Here is an 18,929-nt window from a genome sequence, read left to right as displayed (position 1 = left end):
TAAAATATATAAAATTGGTTAAACTGGCCATCGCAGGCACAGGTATAGTCAATGACAGAATTAAACAAATTCTTAAATTCCTTTTATTTTATTTTACCATCCACGAAATTTTGAAAAGCAGTTTGCTTTCTGGAATTGTGGATATACTCTATGTTTCCTGCATTCTTTTTTCTGCATGTAAATTATAAGCATAGGCTGACTTAGTCAGTGGAAATCACAAACAAAACTGCAAAGTCATAGTACTGGTACGAGTACAGAATTGTATCTTTATTACAATGGCGACAAATATCAACACTATTCTCTGTTTTTTCTCGCCTATATCACAGCTGCTGTTGTTAATTATAGGAACAGTGGCACTAGAACGAACAGTAATGATAGTGGTACTATTACAGTGGTAATAGTAGAAGTAGCTGTGTATAGTTGCTGTTAAAAGTAGTCGTGGCATTTCTATAAGCACAAGCAGTTTTTAAGTAGTTTAGCGAAAATAGTACCGATGGGTTCAGTTGAGCGGAGGGACACAACAGTGCTGTGGTCTGTGAATGCCTTGGGATCCAGCGGAGAAACACAAGTATGGATGGCGGTTGTGCTGCGGTTCAGTGTTCCACCGTTTTTTTCAAGCGGAGAGAAAAGAGACTGACGCTCGAGCGGGTGGAGACTGCTACACATTTAAATCCCCCGGGTCGGTTTTTCAGCTTTTAGCAACATATAACTTTTCCTTTTTTATTTTCTTTCTACTGTTGGATTCCTTTAGAGCTGGTTTAATGTCGTAAATGACAGGTCTGTAAGGGCGTCGTTGTTGGGAAGTTTTTCGAGGGGGGGTTTGACCAGCAAAGGGCCATGGCAGTCGAGGCTCGGCCGGAGCTGGTCGGGAAGCGGTTCCTCTGTGTCAGCGGGGACGAGCCGCCTGAAATCGGCGACATCGGTCGTTGGCCGTGGAGGTCCGGTGTCATACGCGCAGTCAACCATCGTGACAGCGACAACACGGACCTGACGGTAAGGAAAACGCTGACTTTGTCCTCCTCTTTGGTCTGTTACATGCAAAGCAAATGGGAAACTCTGTGGTTGGTGGCTAGCCAGCGAGGCAATGTTGTAAACTTGCCAGGCGGAAATTATTATGTGGCTTTCTTAGTTATTACGGGTCTTTGGACCAGTGAGTATACCACTTGTATTCATCATTGTTTCACCAAAATATTTGTCAGTATTAAGTGTATGAGTGTGACTAGTTATTTGACCACTTAAGCAAGCAAGTTAATGGGAGGCAGACTACCAGCAGGGGGTTATGGAAAGCAAACGGCAAGCGTTGGTCCAGACAGCACTTATTTACACCAAAATCATCCAATTTATCTCACCCATAAAGCTGTTTTCTGCGGCTAAGCAAGCCTCCCATGTTTTTTAAATGTAGCGCTAAGAATTGTTGAACCACAGTGAGGTCCGTGTTGGCACACTGTCTTAACCACAGCGGTTAATGTAAAGCGTTCATTTAAAAATAATCAGTTAAATAAGGAGAAACACCTGGAATTACAACTGATAAGTTACCGCGTTGTGTTCGTAGAGCAGCTGCATTTGTAAAGCATGTGTAACAATTTGAGTCCCGAGCAGCTAAATGCTTTAATCTGCTGTACTGCAAATCAGCTGACGGAGGTAAGGTTAGCTTTCTAGATTTACCCCGCGTTACAGCCTTTACGTTGAACTAATCCATTAACTAATCTATTACCTCGTGGTTATTGGTCACAATCCACGTTATTTGAGAGGGTTGGTCCAACATAAAGCTCCGTCTGCCTGTGTTTTCCTGGCGGACAACAACCCCTCCGACTTGGACAGGGACGCAGGAATGCTAGGACTTGTAAAAACATAAAACTGGCTTGCTGCAGGCTGAACAATGGGCAGTTTGTCTTCATCTAAAATATTGTCTGCAATTTCAAGACAACGCTGTGTTGCCACTTTTGGAGCTTTCAGGAGCAGACATATTTCCAGCTTGATCTGTAATTATTACATTCTTAATACAGTCAGTAGGCAGGCAGTGATGGATGAAAATCTTGGCAATATTTAGGTCTGATTTTGTTCCCTCTTAAAAAGAGGTATTTTCATATTGGGTTAACATGCCAAAACCAGCAAACAATGAAATATTTGCCCTGACAAGCCCTTGGCTGGCTAATACACAGTACTGTCTCACTGTACAGTGTGCCTGTTCCCCGTTTTCTTTTGTTCACAGAATCCTTCTATCTGCCTATGCAGATAACTGGCCAAACCCTACCACAGTACCTACTGGAATATTTAGTGTTTTCTATGTACATATGTGCTATTTCTTGAGGACGGTAAATCACCTGACATTACATCTTCCAGCAAATATGATAGTTTAATAGTCATAGCTCTCTGGTAGGGTTATTCTTTGTGTGTGATTTTTTTTTTATTTGAGCATGATTGGAGGTAGCTCACTTCTTGTGTTTTATACGTGTATTTTAAAGCATACATTTAGGCCAGCATACATGTCACCGCTCCTTCTCACATGCAATAGACTGTTTGTGGTGCTTTTTTACGTGATGTAGACAGTAGATAATTGTGTCTTTCTGTTATACGTTTGCATGAAGTCCTATCTGATTTTGACAGGAATAGTGAGGTGGCATAATTCCATGAATCGATTACAGTGTCATAGCTAAATGCCTCTGCACTGCTCACATGTGTAATTGCATGGTCCCTTCATCTACGCAGCACATTGCATGTAGTCGTTTGTATCGCACAACAAACATGTTCCCAGCTTCCTAATTCCCTTGTAGAATTGGTTCTTGTGTGTGATGTGATTTAGGCAGTGAGTAGTGTTCTGGTTTAATTCCATACAATGGGACAAAGTCTCATTAGCAGGGGGCTTAACTAGCTGAGTGAATACAGTGGAGAAGGATTGGAGATTAGATTAGAAGAAGTGTGTCAAGCCAAGCTGTCAGGCCTTTGTCAAGTGTCTGTGGTCACATAGGCCAGCAGCACTGGACTCTACTGGAGTAGCAACGACTCACCGTGTCTTATTCATTCATATCTTAGTAGGGAAATAATGCAATTTTAGACAGTGAGTAAGTATGTTCATAAAAGATCCATGTGAAATGACCACCTACCAAGCACCAAATGTCTCAGATCAGTCAGGCTGCATCAGTAAGGTTTATCTATTACACTGCTTGGTAGCTTTATAAGAGGTGTTGATTATACACTGAAAGAATTCAAGGCACGTCAGTTAATCCATTTGTTGTCAGCAGTAAGTAAATAAATCAGCAACTATTTTTAATAAATCATTTTTCAAAAAAAAAACTGCCAAATATTTCATGGTTTCAGCTTCTCATGTGAGGATTTCCTGCTTGTGACAGTAAACTGAATGTCTTTGGTGTCTGGACTATTGTTAGGAAAAAACAAGCAACTTGAAGATGTCACTATGGGTTGTGGTTTCTGACATTTTATGGCCCAAATGATGAATTGATTAATTGAGCAAATGAGCGGATAATAAAAGTGATCATTAGTTGCAGCACTAGTCCAATATGATTTAGGCTTTAATATTAAAATGTTAAGTCCTTACAGCATTAGCTTCTGTATTTTGGAATTAGCTTCAAAATGCTGTCTTATATTTTATCATTTCAAATATAACATTGATTCTACACACTCGTCATAAACACTGCATGTGATGGGATCTCACCATCCTTTGTGCATTACAGTTCACTCTTATATATGACGATATGCTGTTGTGATAATGAACACCACAGAAAACATCAGACTTTTAACACTGCTGGAGTTATCAAGTATAATAACTCCAGTGACAAAATAATATAGGTATGATGACCTTTCCTTACAGCTTTAAGTAAAGCTATGATAACTGTACCAGAGGCATTTGTAGAAATGTGTGTTCCCTTACCAGTTGAGGAAAATGTTCATTATTATTATTATGTCAGATCATTTGAGATCTTTAATGGTGCACTTGTGGTTAGAATGGCCCAGTAATAGACTTTGAACTGGTTGAGCAGTAGAGGAGACCAGTTTGACTCGTTTACTGTCATTATGGACTGAATCAAGCAAATAATAAGTACTGATACACATTGTATAATTGCTTTAGAGCTAAGTCTATACATGATATATAATAGCAGTAATAACTGTAGCCTGTTGGCTAACTGTTTGTATATACTGTTATTTATTCTTTTTAGATATCCAATAAATAATAATCCAATACATGCACAGCTTCATACTTAGTACACATTACGCAAGGAGCTTGTTACCATTTAGTTCATATATCATGTCTCTGATATGATGAAACAATTAATTATGCTTATTAAAGATATTGAATGAATCATTTATGAACAGGTTTAAAGTCAGTCCAGGTTTGTCTACTTTATGTCTGAGGAAAATGTTTTAAAATGTAATATTTATAGCAGTCGTGCTAACCTGACAATACTTGCAAATACAACACCATTAGCTGGGCTGTTTAGTAAGAAGAATGCATTCCTCATTTGGGTCCTGGGATTAAAAAAAAAAAGTTCAAGAACGCTCCCAAGTATTAAAATGCATCACTCCATTAATGGCATCGTAAATTCCTTTGCAGTGACCCGATATTGGCGTCGCAGGGACAGAGTTTGAAACACAAAACAGAAAAATACATGACAGTCACGTGTGGGTGTATGCATACTGCATGCATATTCCTTCTAATGGGCAGACTGGATTTATTTGATGATCTTTTTATTGTCTGTACTTAATATATATCATTCTCAGTTTAAAAAGCCAACTCTATGCCTCATGTGCTTTGATGTATAGAGATCCCCATCATACTTGTGTTCTATATACAATTAAGAAAACAATTAGGCTCTATCAACTATGGTGCTGTTGCTGTGGTATAGACATTTCTGAATCTGTGGTTTTGTCATGAATATTTGCCAGCGTCTGTCCCTATCTTATCCTAAAACACAGGCAATTACTAACACACCAGACAGGCTTGATAGCTACCTACCTACTTTGACATACAAGACAGTTTTTACAGCTGCCTGTTCTCCTCGTGCAGCTGGGGACCTGGTCCCAAAGAACTAACAGGACACTTATGTTCTTGAGTTCCAACAGTGTTCTCTTCTGTCCTGTCCATCCTGATCTCACTCTTCCTCTGGGATCTTTTTAGTTAAGGAAAGTGATAAGACAAGTTATTTTGTTCCTACCAATATTTTTGGCTTCAAGTATAGAAACTAAAAACATAGAAACACCTTCATTTTTTTTTGTCTTCTTTCCCCTACACTCTGCTTATCAGTCTCACTACAACCAACAAACCCAAGTCACACATTTTCACAGCCTCAAATACATACACACTCATCTAGCACGCCTTATGTTTATGCACTTAAATATAGAAACATTTAACTTTCATATCGATCCTTCCCTCTGCACGCCAAAACCTACTTAAGATTAAAAGCTATAATGTGGAAGGACTTGACAGTCCTCTGAAAAGAATAATGTCCTGTGTCAGCTGAAACAAATAGTCAGATAGCTTTCCTACAAGAAACCCATTTGTCTGTTGTAGAACATGAAACGCTAAAAGAAATCATGGACAGATAATTACATTTCTCTTCTCACACATGTTGGAGAAAGTTTAGGGTATATACAGTATATTCATTTTATTTGACCAACTATCCATAGTAATACAGCAGAGAGATTGATCCTGATAGATGTTTTGAATGAATGTATACACCCAAGCCTGATTCTTATCAGAAGACCTTATTGATGGGTAGACTTTTATTGTGTTATATCACAATTCATAGATGGGCAACCGACTTCTACTATTCCCCTCCCCTAAATGAGTAAAATCTACAGAGCTGCAGAGAAGCAAGTATCTATTGATATGAATATAGATTTGACTTTTTCTTCACATAGACGTGCATCCTACTGGAGAACTGATTAGTTTAGTACTCCCCGAGGCTGAGATCCACAGAGTAGCTGATATGAAGATGCTGCCAGTGACCATTTCTGACCATTCACTTACTGGACTGTCATGAGACATACAGTCTCAAGTTCACTATGTTTACAACAATGCCAAAAAGAAAAGAGGGCAGTTAGACAGCAAGAACTGGAACAAATGATTGGAAAGTTAGAACATGAACATAAACAAACCTCAAATCGTACTCCGCTGAATAACCTCACAGATGCCCAAAGAGAGTACAATAGTCTGATTGTTGAGGAGAAGAAGAGGAAGAAGAAGGCAATTTCAAGTTGACTAATCAAAGATATTATGAACGTGATATATATATATATATATAATATAATATAATATAATATAATATAATATAAAATCTCATACCTGGCTGAATTAACCCATGAGCCCATTGAAGAGTAGAGATGCAACAGATAAATCATTTGAACAAATAAGCAATGTGTTTACATTCCCAAGATTGTACTACGCTGTGTGAGATGCTGAACTTACAATAAAAGGACAACAAGAGAGAGTGATGAATAAACATGCAGAAGGAGAGCTGAGACTCTGTGTACGGCAGTGACACAGAGCAGAATACAGAGCACCTAAATAGCATTGTAATTCCCACGCATACAGCTAGTTTTTTGGAGGGACTTGAGGGACTGACAGACGCTGAAAGAAATGAAAAAGCTCAGCAGCAGAATCCTACGCTGGCACATGAGGCATAAAACTGCTACACTCATCTGGATTCACAATGAATGGAAAGAGCAGGGCAGCCAGGTCATTGCCTATAGGAGCCTTTGTTTTCCATTACAGTCTACTGTGCGTGTGTGTATGTGTGTGTGTGTGTGTGTGTGTGTGTACAGTAGCAGTGCTGCTAGTTTGTGTTTAGGTCCGTGGCCTGAGGTTCATCCCTGTGTGGCTAATCAGCAGAAAATGACAGGCTGTGACCGGGGGGAGAACCTTCCACATACAGAATCCATGCTCGGTTGTTGCAGTGCTGCAGTTCAGCCAGCTTAGAAACATTTCTAAGCTGTGTGTGTGAGAGTGTGTTGGCTGGTGAATAGCAGCATTGTTCAGTGTATGAACGCACACCAGCGAGACAGAGAATAAACACGGCAGGAGAGAAACATTCACCTTCTAATTTGGATGCTACAGTAGGGGAGTAGACATATGCATAGGGCTACATCACTGCATTGTTTATTTCACTTGAAACATACGCGTTCATTAGAATGATACTAGGCTATCAAAAGTGTAGTAATGAACTATATACTAAAGTAGGTAATTAATAGTTGATAATATGTTCAAACCTGGCAATAAATGCTTACTAATCCAGAGTCTCAGTTAGCTAAAGAAGTGACAAACCATGCATTCAAATATTTGTTGTAGCATTCCAAAATAGGGTTAGCAAAATTCATCATTATAACATCATGATGATATAAATATTTCTCATGTCCAAATGAGTGATACTGAGCAAGGTGTCATTAGTTACTGCAGGAGTTTGTAATGCGTAGCACACTTCACTGCTTTGAACATCAGTTTGATTATTTTGTGTGATCATTTAGCAATATTAGGATATAAAATAATTATCCCAATACTATTAAGGATATTCTCAACCATGTCACTCAGCCCTATTCCAAAATATATGAATAAAAATATACAAATATGATATACAGAAAGCTCATACTCCTCAGGGCATATTGTAATATTATGATTGAAGTGTTGTGTTCACAGCGATCAGTTCAGTTAGAAAATGGCCTGAGTGTTCACGTCACACTGTAACACCATTCATAGCATGAACATTTAGCTGTTGTCAGTGAATGAAGCTGGAAACACTGTCCAGTTGCATACATAAGGAGTATCACTGTTGGACACTCTGCTGCTCTGGCACTGCATTAAGTAGATGCAGAGAATAATGGGCTTTATTTGTCCTGTGCAGTCAGCCTCAACGTCATCATATCAACAGGTTTCCCCTCGGTACAGAATATATCTGTCACTAAGTTATCTTGAGACATGTTTTAATGTTTCTGCATCATTTCACAGCGCAGTATTTCTTTGTGCTGTGGTATACAGGCTGTACAGTAATGCCTCAGGCTCTTTCTTCTCTTGTAAGAATCAGCTGCAGTACAGTCAGGGAAATAAAAATTGTCAGTAAAATAGTGTCACGACGAGTCTTAATTTGTCAGGTTGATATGAGCACAGTGAGCTGCAGTATTGCTATGTGATGTCCAGGTTATGTGGTGTTTGGGCAGCACAGTAACTGGATACATAGAGTGTTAGTGGTTTGTTTTCTGGTGCCTAAGGAAACAAAATGTAATCTGAAGCCAGGATGGGCTGGCTGGATTGCTGGCTGGATGTACCCTTCCCCCCATCTCCCTCTCTCAAACACACACACACACACACACACACACACACACACACACACACACACACACACACACACACAGAGCACTAAAGCTCCACTACATCACAGTGCTACATACGGCAGCCATAAAGTCTCCTATAGGCTCGCAGGCTTCCCAGATAACCCTGGGAATACATTAGGCTCTACTACTCAACAGCTGCTGGTATACTGTGCTATACTAGTTCTATTCTCATCACGCTCTGCTGCGATGGAATTTTTATTTTAGAATCATATATTCTTAAAAATATAGCATGGCTTTTTAAAAAAAAACTGACAAAGGAACCCACATGAAAGTCCATCAGAGGCTGGTAAAACGTATCACACTGACCACTAACTAGATCTCAGTTCTATATAGATTGTTGGTCTTACATTTTTGCTTACAACACTCAAACCAACAAGCAAGATGTTGAGATAATAACATGAACAACTACTGAATCAAGACATCACTCAACAACTGCACAACTGATTGATTGCCTCAAATGCGTTCAGAATCTGATTTCAGTGGGTACTTCAGGAGAAATGTGTCAACGGTTCCAGAACAAGCACCATGTTGTTTCACCAGTGACAGCACGGCAAGTGGTCAGTTCAGTCAGGTGTAGCAAGGCTGCATGTGGATGTCTGATATCATCTTTGTACAGCCTGAAATGATATTTTTATGAAGCTATTTCCTCCATGCTATTACCATACCCAAATGAGCAAAAAAAAAAAAAAAAGTGGCAATCTTCTGCTATCAATCAGATAGGGTCAGATAGTCTGATGCTGATATGCAAAATGATTGTAGATAATTTTGGTCTCTAAAGTGGTTGTAGTTTACCAACATGTGATAATCATCACTGATAAAGAGATTGATTATACTGCTGTTTTTGTTGTCCTAAACAATAAACCCAGAGCCTGGTAGTAAAACATTCAGTGAGAAGGCAGCTCAGACAGACTGTGACTGTGTCCGGAATATGAAATGAGTAAACCCTCAGCCTGTCTGACTGCTGTTATCTCATCACACCATTAGACAGGCTGTGTGCTCCTGACTCGTCTGAATGAAAGAAATATGGTACGGTCATGTACCCACTGCTAAGATATTTACACTCAAACTGGCACTTTGGTAGAAAACATACAGATATTTAGTATTTCCTCCCAAAATCTCGTCCTGTCAGGGTCAAAAGTGCAGGGCTTACACCGTCACGGGACACTAATAACTATCTTGTAAAACCACAAGATGACTCTTACATTACTAAGTCCTAAATTTCAACACAGTGTCTGTTGGTATAAATGTCCTTTGCTAAGCTCCACTAAAAGAATCATTTGAGTCCAAGTTGTTTCTTAGACCTGGAGCTGTCCTGAGTATTTTTGAACGCTGCTGTCAGGGAATACTGGCCTGACCCTCTAACTAGTCTGTTTTACCAAAGAATGTGAGGAAGTTATTTTGGTGTAGCCAGTAATGAGGAGGTTGTGCTCGTTCAGTTTGGAACATCTCCCAAACGGATCGAGCAACTGTGGCTCGTACATGTCCATACAGTCAGTCTGCCTGTATCTTTTCCTCGGAGCAGAGAAGGAGACGTCACACATGACGCAGGCGGAGTCTGGCTGTCCCCCCACCTGAAGTGAACCTGTAACTGTTGGAGAAAGTTTAGGGGCCAGTGGAATGTTGTCTTACCTGTCTGCATGATGTTTACCATCCTCAGTGACACCAGCTGATCCTCCTCTTGTCATCAACTAATTCACTATATTAACATTGTTGTTTTGTGCCAGTGGGACACTAAAAGGAGATGAATGGCAGTAGGCCTGCTCACAATCTCTCTAGTTGAATTTCAAAGAGGAGGCATGTCGTCCTCTCCGTGAAACACTGCAGAACAGTTTGTTCTCTCGAAGCACAAGAAAGAAACAAAACAGCTTCAACTGAAAATTTACGGCAAAGCTCCTGATAAATACTTTTAATTGCATATCGTCATGTGTGGCGGTATCCTAGCTACAGTGGCTTGTGTTACTACTACTACGACTACTACTACTACTACTATAGACAGACACTTAGATTATTGGATTAGCTGTGTTACAGCTACTGAACCCCTCCAGCTTTAGTCCAGCACCTGTCCCTTTCTGTTGTTGCCCTCCTGGCTGTCTCATCTCATTCTGTTCTCTGTGCTGTTATATGTTGTCCTGTTCTTCCAGTCCTGTCCTGTTCCAGTCTGCCCTGACCTGTTCTCTCATGTTCTGTCTGTTCCTGTCCTGCCCCAGTCTGTGCTTTCACATTCATTGAGCTGTAGCTGGATTATTATTCATATAATATTACCAAGCATTGTAAACAGAATGAGGCAAAAAATATATATATATCTCTCAATACTATTTGATGATAACATGCAATCAAATATGCCATACTGTGCAGAAAAGCATCACAGAAATGCTAAATGTTGACTAGACTAGATGAATAGTTTTTGTCATTTTTGGACAAAACAAGACATTTACCATTACCTCGGCCTCTGCAAAATTGTGAGAGATGTTTTTTTTTTTTTTTTTTAAATGAATTGATTAATTGAGAAAATAATGTGCAGATGAAATGATAATGAAAATAATTCTTGCAGTATAGCATAAACATGTAGTTCTGAAGAGGTCTTCATAATGCAGTGGTGGTTTTCTTTGCACTGAGTGACCTGTCTATTGATTAATAAAGGAGAGGAAGACGTGCACTCAGCATCATATCTGCTTTAATAAACATACCAGAAATTTATGGACTTGAACGATGAGTGTCTGGTTTTGTTTTTCTTATCCCATTTCTAGTTTTAGGGCTTTTGGTAGCTATATTTATATGCTTCTTTTCTGAGCTCGCTCTCTTTCATTTGGTCTTTTAAATGAGTGCTGAATGTCATTTCTGGTAGTATTCTAATGGTCTGAAATACACGGTCAGTAAAAGGTTCCTAATAGGTTTTCAGTGGAAAGAAGCTGGCAGAGAGATTGGCTGGCCGCTGTTATGTTCTTTAAATCTCACACACTGTCATATTCAGACAGACAGAGAGAGAGTGAAAAACAGGGAGAGAGAAGGATGGAGAGATGGAACAAGGGAGGAGAGAGAGAGAGAGAGAGAGAGAGAGAGAGTGATGTTTCATAGAGCTGAAATGAAAGAGAGTGAATGCTATTTGAAAAATCAAGAGGAGAGAGAGAGAGTGAATGCTATGAGAGAGAGAGAGAATGCTATTAGAGAGAGAGAGAGAGAGAGCTATTAGAGAAAGTGAGAGTGAATGCAGAGAGAGAGAGAGGTGTACTCTCATTAGTTGTTTGGTTTTCTAGCCAGGCGGCTCTCTGGCAGAGAGAGAGAGGAGGAGTGCAGAGGAGGGAAAGAGAACGAGAGAGAGAGAGAAAATGGGAATGTGAGAGAGACGGAGAGAGAGGGGTTTCTTTCTCCTCTGTCTGGCCTCTCTCCCATAGCAACAGCGGCTTAGCCACGTGAACGCCAGTTCCTTTGAGTTCACCCACTGCACAGAACTTAACTCCTTCACCACCGGATCGCAGCACAGTACAGCAATAGCACAGAGAACGGAGAACTGCAGACAGAATAAACATCCATCTGACTTCACCAACACAACTGGGCTCACTCATTAACTGAATACCTTCAAATGCTATTGGAAGGGAATAGTGTCTATTATATATATAATATAGAAATAGGATTTCTTCTGTGTTGAGTGAATACACAGCATTTAAATCCAGTGGAATAGAATGCAGTCATATGAAGTGCAGTAGAGTGGTAATAAATAGTGTCACATAGAGTAGAATATACAGAACAGTCAAATGATTCCACTGCTCTGTGGAAGAGTGACACAGTGGAATTATTGTTGACTGGAGCCAATGTGGGACAAAATTGGTTTCTGTGGGTTTCCTGACTGTCAGTGAAATACAGAGAAACCAAATCTCTTGGCCAAGACAAAGGAAGTTAATCTTAGCTCAGTAACTTAACAAAGCCACGGCATGTTTTTTTTCAAACCTATAAAGCTAATGCAGGTTTGGAAAAAAGATACATACATAATTATTTACAATAACACAAAACACTTGTTTGACTCTATATTATTACTCTTGTAATATTCTCATTTAGTCCCTCAACCTGTGACTCCTAATATAAAACAGTGTAATGAGTAGTGTAGGGACGTGTGTTGGTAGGTTGTCTTCTGACCATTGACTGGAGATCTTCTATCAGTTCCTAAATGTGGGTAACAGTGTGAAGGCTCCATAGTCTGCCACTAATCTGAGGATCTCCATTTTACCACAGAGTGAAGCAGAAAAGTCATACCGCTCATTTGTGTCTTTCTTTCTTCTCCCTGTTCACTCTGTTCCTTTTGTTCAACAGCCAGCTAACTCTTTCCAGATGGTATGGAGTTAACTCTCCTCTCCTCTCGTCTTCCTCTCCTCTCCTTCTCCCTCTCCTTCTCCCTCTCCTGCTCCCTCTCCTTCTCCTTCTCCTTCTCCTTCTCCTTCTCCCTCTCCTTCTCCCTCTCCTTCTCCCTCTCCTTCTCCCTCTCCTGCTCCCTCTCCTCTCCTCTCCTCTCCTCTCCTCTCCTCTTCTCTCCTGCTCCCTCTCCTTCTCCCTCTCCTGCTCCCTCTCCTCCTCTCTCCTTCTCCCTCTCCTGCTCTTTCTCCTCTTCTCTCCTGCTCCCTCTCCTCTCCTTCTCCTTCTCCTTCTCCCTCTCCCTCTCCTCTTCTCTCCTGCTCCCTCTCCTCTTTTCTCCTTCTCCTGCTCCCTCTCCTCTTTTCTCCTTCTCCTGCTCCCTCTCCTCTTCTCCTCTCCTTCTCCCTCTCCTTCTCCCTCTCCTTCTCCCTCTCCTGCTCCCTCTCCTCTTCTCTCCTTCTCCCTCTCCTTCTCCCTCTCTTGCTCCCTCTCCTCTTCTCTCCTTCTCCCTCTCCTTCTCCCTCTCCTGCTCCCTCTCCTCTCCTTCTCCTTCTCCTTCTCCCTCTCCTCTTCTCTCCTCTCATCTCCCTCTCCCTCTCCCCTCCTCTCGTCCTTGTCCCTCTCCTTCTCCCTCTCCTCTCCTCCCCTCTCGTCTCCCTCTCCTTCTCCCTCTCCTCTCCTCTTCTCTGTTCTCCTCTCCTCTCCTCTCCTCTCTTGGACATATATTTATTGACATGAATGTCAATAATTGGACAATTGGTCTATTATTACTATACACAGAAGGAAATGTCAGGATTTTCTGCATCTCTCTGAATCATTGACCATATCTTTGTCTATTGTGTTGGTCCATTTCATGTCAGTGATAATGATCAGATAAAATGTGTGATTTCATCAGTTTAGTTTGGCTTTGGTAGTCTGTTACTTGCCATTTATAGACTAAATGATGAAGCAGTTATAATTGGCTGGTTAATAATCACTAGTATTAGTAAAAATATGCATGTTGTGTAATGTAACGGTGCTTTGTTTTTGTCTTCTTTCATTCTACAGTAGCATAGTTATTGAGGATTTGTTATAAAATGTATTATGATATTTAGTTGTTTTGATAAAGCAGAGCAGCATCTCAAGCGTTATGATAACCTGAACCTCATTCTATTTGAATAAGTCCAGTATAATTCATTATAAGAAGTATTAGGAACAGGAGGGCTGCAGCACCTTTACAGTGCTTGGACTGCTGAATATCACTGAGGATATCGGCCCTCAAAACTCATATTGCTTAAACCTTAGTGTGAGTAGACTCGGTATTTGACGTGTCTCAGCTGGAATGTGAACCGCAATTAAACAAGTTAACTCTTGTTATCTGAGAGAGGAAAGATTCCCTCGCAAAGAAGTCATTCTCTTATTGTCAGCACTCTGTCTCTCTCTCTCTCTGTCTGCATGTCTCTCATCATCTCCCACAGCGAAAGCCAGTGTCTCTCACTGCTACTTGAGCTCCAAATAATCATTATTTTCATCATCAGTGAAACAGCTGATGAACGGATCTATCGTTTAGTCAGTAATCAATTGATAAGAATATAGCTACATGGAGAAAAGCAACAACCTCAACCACAGTTGAGAAGCTTGTTAATGTTTGACTTTTTTTCTTTTTGTTTATTTTTTTTATCAGAATTGTTGCAGATTGATAATCTAACGAATGAATGGACTAAAACTCATCTTTTCCTCTGTCATTAGCCAGACTGGAATGTATTACTCAGTGGCTGGAGCTGTGTGTGTGTGTGTGTGTGTGTGTGTGTGTGTGTGTTATCACCACATCTGAAAACATTGTTGGTCAGCTGCACACACACACACAGCTGTTGTGAAATCAAATGGATATGAAGAGAATCTGTCAATGCTAGGACACATGTAGAAACCCTTAACATACATCTGTCCAGCTGTGGATACAAGTGGCAGAAAAAGATAAAGCATTCTGAACCCAAAAAAGTCATAGAACATTAAGGATCATGAGGGGCTGTATGATTTCAATTATTGCTTTTTTTTTTCTTTTTCTTTCTTGAAGTTGACTTTTTTTTCACCTGTCTGGTTTGAAACAAAAAAGATCCCCAGGAGGATCTAAACCACAAGCAGCTATTTTTTTTCTGATTTATTACATGTAGAAATGTTTGCTTGATGCAAAGGTATGTATGCAGACACCAGCTCAGTTCAGAGTTTAATTGAATGTCTAAAGAAATATCGCAATGACACATATTCTGCAAATGGTTCAGATCTACTGTGCACTGTAAGATGTAATATGTAGAAAAAAAAACGAATAAAAATACAATAAGTAGAAGAAGAACTCTAATCAGAAAATGTGAATGGAACATACCTGTTCAGTCTTGTTCATTATATATATCTTGTCAAGCTCTTAATAGCTTTAATAGCTCTGCGTGATGGTCTACAATTAGTTTTGCTATTGTTACATGTATAATCTTTGAGCAGTCAGTCAGTAATGGCAGCCACAGAGCTGCACAGCTTGTCAGACAAGCAGACACTGTGTTCTGCCAGCCATACAACCAGTCAGCCAGGCTCCTCTCTCCCTCCCTCTCTCCCTCCCTCCCTCCCTCAGCCGTCACCCCACCATCCTGTCAGTCTGTACAGCAAAGTGCCTCTCCTCAGCTGTCTACTTTGTCGTCCTGTATCACTCAGGCCAGAGAAGAGAGAGAAAAGCCACGTGTTGGGACTCTCCAAATGTCTGTGAGCACACTCGCTCACACACACACACACACACACAAGCTGTGGTTTGTTATCTTTAGTGTTTTGAGAAAGACAGAGCATAAATAAAAGAGAGAGACTGGAATTAAGCTCCAGCACGACACACCTTGAAAGAAAGGTCTGTTGGGAGTGTCTCTCAACAGTGTTTGTGTACACACACACACACACACACACACACTCACTCACAGGTCTCTGTAGTGAGGCGTGGCTGTAGTAGTGGAGTCCTGCAGTGTAATGAGGCTTGTGAATGGAGAGAGAGAGAGGCACTGTGGTGGCTTTATTTACATGCTGTGCTTTCTAGTGCAGGAGGCTGCATCCTCTCAATTACATACATTAATCTAATCTGTTAAACTTCAGGCTTGACTTGGGTTTAATTCTTGTATTTCCAGCCTAAAAATAAATGAAGCCAGAGCTTTCATTAATATCCAAGGAGGGAAATTCCCACCAACCACCAGACTTTCTGCTGTACCTTCACCTCACCATTCAACCTATCCACAGGTAGCTTGATTTCTCAAGGCAGAGGCATATTGTCTGCTCTGCTGGAAATGTTACTTTTTAACTACCAAAACTCAGCAGAAGTTTACCTTAAGCTCAACCGGCTCCTTTTGTGTAAACATTAAGCACCAATGCAGTCAGTGCATACACACTGTATTAACCCCGAATCTGCTGTTTGCACTTAGGACAAATTAAAAAGCCATCAGGCACTCTGACATGTCATGTGTGCATGTGTTGTGTCACACACACACACACACAACCTATGCTTGTGTGTGTGTGTGTGTGTGTGTGTGTGTGAGGATAGTGGATGTAATGGTGTGTGAAGTCCAAAGTTTGTGTTGACATTACAGGAGTAGATTGTTACAGCTTCCACTACTGCACAGTTGCCTCTGGAATGGTCATTATGTTCAACAGCAGCACCACACGCTCACTGTCTACTCTCCCACTTATTCTTCTCTCTTTTGTTCCATTAGATTGTAAGGTGTTTGTGTTCTTTTGTCAAATATAAAGAAACACTTTGCAGCATTATTTTCCCTTAGTGATTTGTATATTCAGGGAAAATCTTTTGTGGATGGTTGTATGAATATAAGCCTCTTCATATTCCAGGCAGCTGACAAATGCTGCAAAATAAGACTCCTGGAGCTGAACAACAACTGGTTTTATAAGTTTAAGACCTTTTTAGCTGAAATGTAGAACAATATGGAGACCAAAAATTAATTTGTGGTTGTCCTTTCTTATTCTACCCACTTGGTCTCTGTATTCAACTGGAAACAGACTGTTTTTATTGTTTTTTAACACAAGAATATATAAATATCTTCATTCTTTAACTAGGTCTTAAACCTGCAGCAAAATATGGATATTAAACCCATAGACACTTTACTCCATACTGAGTTGTGGAATCACAGGAGCACTGGGCATAAAGGTCAATAAATAATGCGTGTGTCTCGGGGTTTTCCCTGGATTTCTATGAGACAAAGGTGGCAAAGGCTGGAGAACGTGCATGGTGTGGAGTACACCGTTTGTGTGTGCAGTCATGCACCTTTTAGAGTGTCGTTTGAAAGAATCATGATTTGACAGACGAAAGTGTCCATAGGGATTTACATTTTATGCTAAGATGGAATAAAAAGCTAAGAAAAAAAATAAAACTTGTGACAGATGACTAATGTGCTAATTTAGTAGACCTGGGATAATATGCTTATCTCCACATTCAATACTATCATGATACCTGGGTGCCAATTCAATTCAGAATCGATTCTTGATTCAAAACCAATCCTTGTTTGAATGAATGAATAGAAAAGGCGGCACTTTTTTCAGTCTTTTGCACTGTGTGCCAAACCTTGGCTGGTGTCCTTGTTCCACTGAAATACAATATGAAACATAACTGGCAGATAAGATAAATGCTCTGCAGCCTTTTTATATTTTAAAAAGATGAGTTAATTAATTTGAAAGCATCTTCCAGTCTCCTGCTTGTATGAGAATAACAGAATGAGGTGGAGGAGGAGGAGTGCTCCGCTGTGTTATTAACATCATGTCTGCAGCAGTGGAGAGCAGCCTCTCTGCTGCACCGTTAGCTCCGGGGAGAGACATCGCTGTCCAACACACTGAGCGGGAGCAGAGTTATTTTCCTCACCTTAGAGTTAAGTTGTTTACTGCCGCAGTGTGTGTTGGTCAGCTGCTCTTGTTTGTTACTGCTGATTGCTGCTCTGCTAACATTAGTCTCTGAGCGGCGGCGCAGAAAGTTCACAATATACTTCACGTTCGTCTTGCAAAAGTAAACTGTTTAGTCTTTAAATCAAAAAATGTTTGCAACTGCTGCCGTTTTTGAAGATGAATTACAAGATAACTCTAGTGTGTGTGTGTGTGTGTGTGTGTGTGTGTGTGTGTGCCGGAGACCGTCCGGGTGCTGCAGTGCCCTCACAGTAGAGTTCTGCCTTTTTCGCTCCGTCAACATCACATGCCGGAATTTTCAACAAAGGCGGCAGCCAGTAATACTAAGGTGGCCCGCCTTTGAGTCAGATAGGCAGGGAAAACCCTGGTGTGTGCAGTCCACCTGAGTGTGATGAGTTGTCTCTGCAGGGCTGCACATGCTGGTCTGTAAGACTTAAGTGCGGTATTGACAAAGGCCAGCTAGACCAGAGATGTAACATGAGATTGTTCCTTGAGAATCTAGGGCAAGGTTCCCTCTCCACACATGTGTCAGTCTGTGTGTGCTGAGCTTGCCTGGCTGCTTCAGTGTGTGCATGCATATGTTTATTATGTGTGTGCAACTTTACTGCCTCGTGTGTGTGTGTGTGTGTGTCTGTCTCTGTGATGGGATTTGTCAGCAAATGTCTACTCTTGTGCAAAAGTATGGGTGTGTAAGGTGTGTTTGGAACAGGCTTGTGTATGCGTGATAACTTTGTGTCTGTATGTGTGCATAATCATACTTGGCTTTGTGAATGCTTGCTTTCTGTGTGTGTGTGTGTGTGTGTGTGCATGTCCCAGTGCAGCAGATGAAGGCAGGGAGGGGTGTTCTACTGCTGGCTCCATTGATTGGTTCCATACAGACTGAAACTTGACCTTCACAGCAGATGTCTGTATGGCTGCCAAATACATGCACACATGCACACGCAGAGACACACACAAGACAGAGTACACAGCTCTACCCTTGTTGTGCTGCTCTTGCTCTTACAGTACTTCTATTTTCTAGGTGTGACAGACTCTCAGTGAGGATTATTTGTCATTTCAAAGTTGACAAGAGTGTCTGAAATTCACTTTTTGACTCACCTGCTCAGGGGACTGGTAGATGAAAAAAATCCACTGGCCAAGCATATAGCAAATAATAAATTGCCTTTTTGTGTCACATATGATACATTTAAAAACAACTGTAGTTGACCAAAGTGCTGAACAGAATGCAGAAATGCCAGACACACAGTGAAAGAAAACATCACATAGGCTACAATGAATAAGAGTACATAGAAGTCAAAACAGGGTCTGAGACAGTCTGTGGCTGGCGCTCCTTCACC

At 40.7% G+C, this 18,929-nt stretch overlaps 1 protein-coding gene across 2 annotated transcripts in view; it reads left to right on the top strand.

Annotated features, from left to right (window-relative positions):
- The first annotated feature begins 596 nt into the window (after positions 1–596).
- The window catches only part of jmjd1cb (jumonji domain containing 1Cb), a 132,012-nt gene continuing 113,679 nt past the window's right edge, over positions 597–18,929 (top strand). For both annotated transcript variants that reach the window (XM_044336859.1, XM_044336858.1), the window contains exon 1: positions 597–993. In XM_044336859.1, coding sequence (XP_044192794.1) covers positions 838–993 — 156 coding nt within the window. In that variant the 5' untranslated portion in view covers positions 597–837. The remainder of the gene's footprint in view (positions 994–18,929) is intronic.

The sequence above is a fragment of the Thunnus albacares genome, chromosome 20 (assembly GCF_914725855.1).
Source record: "Thunnus albacares chromosome 20, fThuAlb1.1, whole genome shotgun sequence".
NCBI lineage: Eukaryota > Metazoa > Chordata > Actinopteri > Scombriformes > Scombridae > Thunnus > Thunnus albacares.
This window is presented reverse-complemented; position numbering and strand designations above follow the sequence as displayed.